The 4,550-nt window shown below is 30.1% G+C and overlaps 1 protein-coding gene across 2 annotated transcripts in view; it reads right to left on the bottom strand.

The window, feature by feature from the left end:
• The window catches only part of LOC117122449 (cytosolic 5'-nucleotidase 3A-like), a 9,439-nt gene extending 5,592 nt beyond the window's left edge, over window positions 1-3,847 (bottom strand). The window contains exons 1-3 of one of the 2 annotated variants that reach the window (XM_033268022.1): window positions 3,719-3,847; window positions 1,620-1,718; window positions 859-928 (exon numbers count right to left, since the gene is read on the bottom strand). In XM_033268022.1, coding sequence (XP_033123913.1) covers window positions 859-928; window positions 1,620-1,718; window positions 3,719-3,733 — 184 coding nt within the window. In that variant the 5' untranslated portion in view covers window positions 3,734-3,847. Of the gene's footprint in view, window positions 1-858; window positions 929-1,619; window positions 1,719-3,718 lie in introns of those variants that run through there. The other variant, XM_033268023.1, reaches the window with a different exon arrangement.
• Between the last annotated feature and the right edge of the window lie 703 nt (window positions 3,848-4,550).

Below are 4,550 nucleotides of genomic sequence, written 5' to 3' on the forward strand. Positions count from 1 at the left end.
AAACTGCATTACGATGTTCGGAACTTTGTATACAACTTTATAATTATACTAATTTGTAAGGCTGTTGTATTTATCGCATACAGCTTAGTATTCTTATTCTCTAAATTTATCTTATAGTAGAGTCTTGTAAGTTGCTGAATTTTTAACATTGTTTAAACTCGCAACTGAATTTTGTGTGCTTTTGCATCAGCAAATAAGTTAATAACATGATCAAAGTTAGCCATGTTGTCTGCTTCACCACGCTCAATACAAAGTAGTGCCAAATCATGTCTCGCTTTTCCCATCGTGGCTCCGAGATATGGCAGGATGAGCTTTAGTCATGTAGTCATTACAGAATAGGATAAAAAAAAACAAGAGAAAACGGTCGAAATGGACTGAAAAGAAATCACAATCTACTGTATAAATTTGCCAATTAAAACAACTCCATTCAGATTCTTACTATTAATTGGAAAATATTCATGCCTGACGACATACATCAATTTCGTCGTGCTTTTCTAAAAAAGTGCTTATTTTTTTTACTCTCGATTTTCCCTCCCCCAAACATGGCGCCCGGGGCACGTGCCCTCCCTTGACATACCTAGCTACGCCACTCTCTATGAAGGTGGAAATGCCTTCCCCTACTCGCTTGTCATTCATTTTAACTTCTTTCTTTTAATTACTGTATACGCTTGTCCATTTATTTTATATTCTAGTGGATTTGACTAATTCGATATTTAATTTCAGTTGTATTTACTCTTCCAAACTCCACGCTATCATGCCTTTTCTGATCTTTTTTATTCTATACCCAGGGATGAAATAAATACATTTTGTAACATTAACTATACGTTATTTGATAAAACATATTAGAAATACATTCACCATAGGTTGTAGGAACTTCTTTTCCATTGAGAAGGTGCCGTGTTATTGTCCTGTCAAAATCTGACACAACCTGAAAAAAGCATATGATTACATCATTTCATTCCATTTATTTCGCCAATACTAACATACAAAAAACAAAAAAGACACGACAATAACATTGTCGGTGGCAGGATAAACAAAGAGCAAACTTAATTGCTGTAACAGTTTTTCCTTCGAAAAGGGTATAACAGTAAGATTAAAACATTAAATATAAAAATTTAGTATATATATAAATATATTATAAAAATAGATATAAAAAAAATCATGGAAAAATACAACAGGAGCATAATCAAGATCACCTAAAAAAAAAAAAATGAAAAGAAAAAATTGCAACTAACTACCATTCGATCTCACGATTGCACATGGATTTTAAGCTTCTCGAGAAAATTAGATATGCTGATGTTAAGTTCATCTCTGAGGTCATCAAATAATTTTGACTATTTATATAAAAAAGTATAAATATCGATTACATCATGTTTACCTGAAGCCGCCGATGGTCTTATTTAATATTAACTAATGTATAAAGACCATGGACGCACTTTTTATTAACGTCGATAGGCCTATTTGAATGTATGCCTATAAGCATAAAGCTGCTGCAAAAAGTTGGACGAAACAAATTTAAAATAAACCTCATGTAGGCCCTAAGGTAAGTTAGAGTGGGAACCCACGGAAGCCATAGTTCACCCTTTTAAAAGAGGGTTGACTATACTATCAAAACGTACCTGAAATTTTCTGTGACCACCTTTCATGAAAGCTGTAACGATTTCTTCCACTTTATCAGGATCTTTGATGTGAATATTTTCTTTTTGAAATTCTGGAATCTAATGAGAAAGGAAAACGGTTCACATGATCTACCATAGTTTTGTCTGGCAAGTGGACACTCTGACGAAATCCCAGTGAGTAGTTTGTATTATGAGTACCGGGGTACATCATTTTGGTTCAACAGCAATGCCTGTGCATGTCCAAAAAATATATTTGTATATGCTTAACAAAAGACATGTTTGTATTTTATCAATAATAGAGTTAGGTTTAAATTCAATTGCGCTACATCAGCACATTTTATGGCAAAAATGTAGGTTTATATGTCAACTAGGGAATCAGGTCAACTTGGCCCCAAGTCAACTCGGCCCCATGTCAACTCGGCCCCAATTTTACAATTTCACTATATATTTACAAAATAATTACCAAAAGAAATTTGAATGCAAAGTCAAACTATGCCAAAATTAAAGTGTTTTAAATTGTTGCCCTTGTTAATAAATAAATTTATATATGCTAATAAGGTTTAGTGCTCTCACTATTTGATATCATTGTAGAACTTTGTTAGGGTAGTTTTAGAGTCACTAAATTCTCACATTTGGGATTTTGGAATTTAGATAACAATTGTTTTGTTTATTATATATATATATATATATATACATACATATATGGTACCTAAGTATAGGTCGAAATATTTGTTTTCTCTAATAAAGTGTCTCTAAAGTCCATACATATGCTATTCGTTTCTTGTTATTGTTTATATACAAAGACGGTTTCGATTTTATCTATTATATGATAATTGATATACATATAGGCTTATATATATATAAAGTATATGTAATATGTCTATATATATAAATATATATAGTATATTTAATATGTCTATATATATTTAAATATGTGTATATATATTTAAATATATATATATATACATATATATATATATAAAGTATGTCTATAACTCATTAAGTATTGTCATGATTATATCGTTATATACAATTTATTATATATAAGTATATAAAGTATATTTAATATGTCTATAACTCATTAAGTATCGTCATGATTATATTGTTATTATTGTCATCATATCGTTATTGTCATTATTAGTTCTATTATACTTTTTAATATTGTTATTATTAATATTGTTTTAATATTAATTTCATAAATGCATTTTTAATTATTTTTAAGTGGATGTAAATGAAAAGAAAAACAAAGCAACGACATAAAACACTTTAGTTTTGATTTTGCATTCAAACCTCTTTTGGTAAATATTTAGTAAGTACACAGTAAATTGGGGCCTAGTTGACTTGGGGCCGAGTCGACTTGGGGCCGAGTTGACATGGGGCCGAGTTGACTTGAGGCCGAGTTGACTTGGGGCCGAGTTGGCTTGCGGCCGAGTTGACTTGGGGCCGAGTTGACTCGAATTCGTCAACTCGCTCTTTTTCAAAGCAAAATACTTATTGGGACTCATAATAGCACTATTGCGTGTATTACAGTACATGAGACATCGTGAAAAGGGTTACCGTAGCACCATCTATTGATAGGCCTATCAGTGTTTTTTTTTTTTTTTTTTTTTTTTTTTTTTTTTTTTTTTTTTTTTGTGTTTGTTTTTGTTTTTTTTTTTTTTTTTTGTTCCTCTTGTGACTACGTTTATGTAAATATTACAGTTATAGTTCTCTCCTAATTATGTGGAATAAGCCCACTGAAGAAACGTTAAAATATTTTTAGCCTACAGTAGGTCTAATGATGTAAAAGCATAATCATACGGAACGAAGCCGATGAATAAGCCTAGTTGTGACTACCTGAAACAACAAGGACGTATAAAATAACAATAATAATTACTGGTATTATTTAATAATTTGTATACTTCCTTGCCTAAAAGTAGATTATTTCAGTTTACTACATCAATATCTACAAAACGAATACCACGCTCATATGAATATAGGATAAACATAGGATCGGCTACCGTAATTTTTGGTTGGGCCTAGTAGGCCTTCCTGTAAGACTGATCCTTTGTAATCCGTACATTCTTGTATACTACTTTAAATTATCAGATAATACTTGCCTGAGAAATATCCATCGTGATGCTACTATGTATAAGCCTATATTTTATCCGTAGAAGAAAATGGCTTATAACCGTTTCCAGTGCTTAGCCTACGCAAATAATTATGTAAAAATATAGGGGATTCTGGGATAGGCTATGTGATTTTATGCTGTATACAATAATTTCCAGTGACGTCACAAAGAGTCACTTCGATACATGACAATAATCAATGCTAAACATGCTTTGTTGTAAAGAAAACAACGAAACGGGTTTGAATGTTAACGCTTATAATGACATAAATTCACCAAGGAAAAGACTTAATAACATTATTTACATACAGTACTGTACTGCCATTGTCTGCATTATTGTGGAATGTTTACTGAATTGTGTTTATAGATTATATATAATATATAAAATATTAATTATAGATGATTAATATTTCGAAAAATAATTAAAAAAAAGAAACCCAGAAATCTGTTTTATTTTATTTTTTTTTTATTTCAACCATCTTTAAAGAGGGTAACCCTTCCAGTTTAGCCCAGTAGGTTAACTGATATTCAGGGGCCCTCTTTAATAAAATCAAAGAACAGTACAAACAACATCATTACAACATAATAATAATAATAATAACAATAATAATAATAATAATAATAATAAGTCTTAAAAGTATTAAATTGACTTACATAAAGAAAATTCAAAATAGAAGTTTAATTTATAATGCCTATTATAATATAATGTAATATAATATAGTATAATATAGAATAAAAATCAAACAATGTAATAATAAGAATAGCTCAATAAAACTGCAATAAACAACGGCTAAGAGTTTAAAATATATCGTTTTAACTTAAGT

This window comes from Anneissia japonica, unplaced genomic scaffold (genome assembly GCF_011630105.1).
Source record: "Anneissia japonica isolate Jap-2015-1 unplaced genomic scaffold, ASM1163010v1 scaffold275_len1219475_cov178, whole genome shotgun sequence".
Classification (NCBI taxonomy): domain Eukaryota; kingdom Metazoa; phylum Echinodermata; class Crinoidea; order Comatulida; family Comatulidae; genus Anneissia; species Anneissia japonica.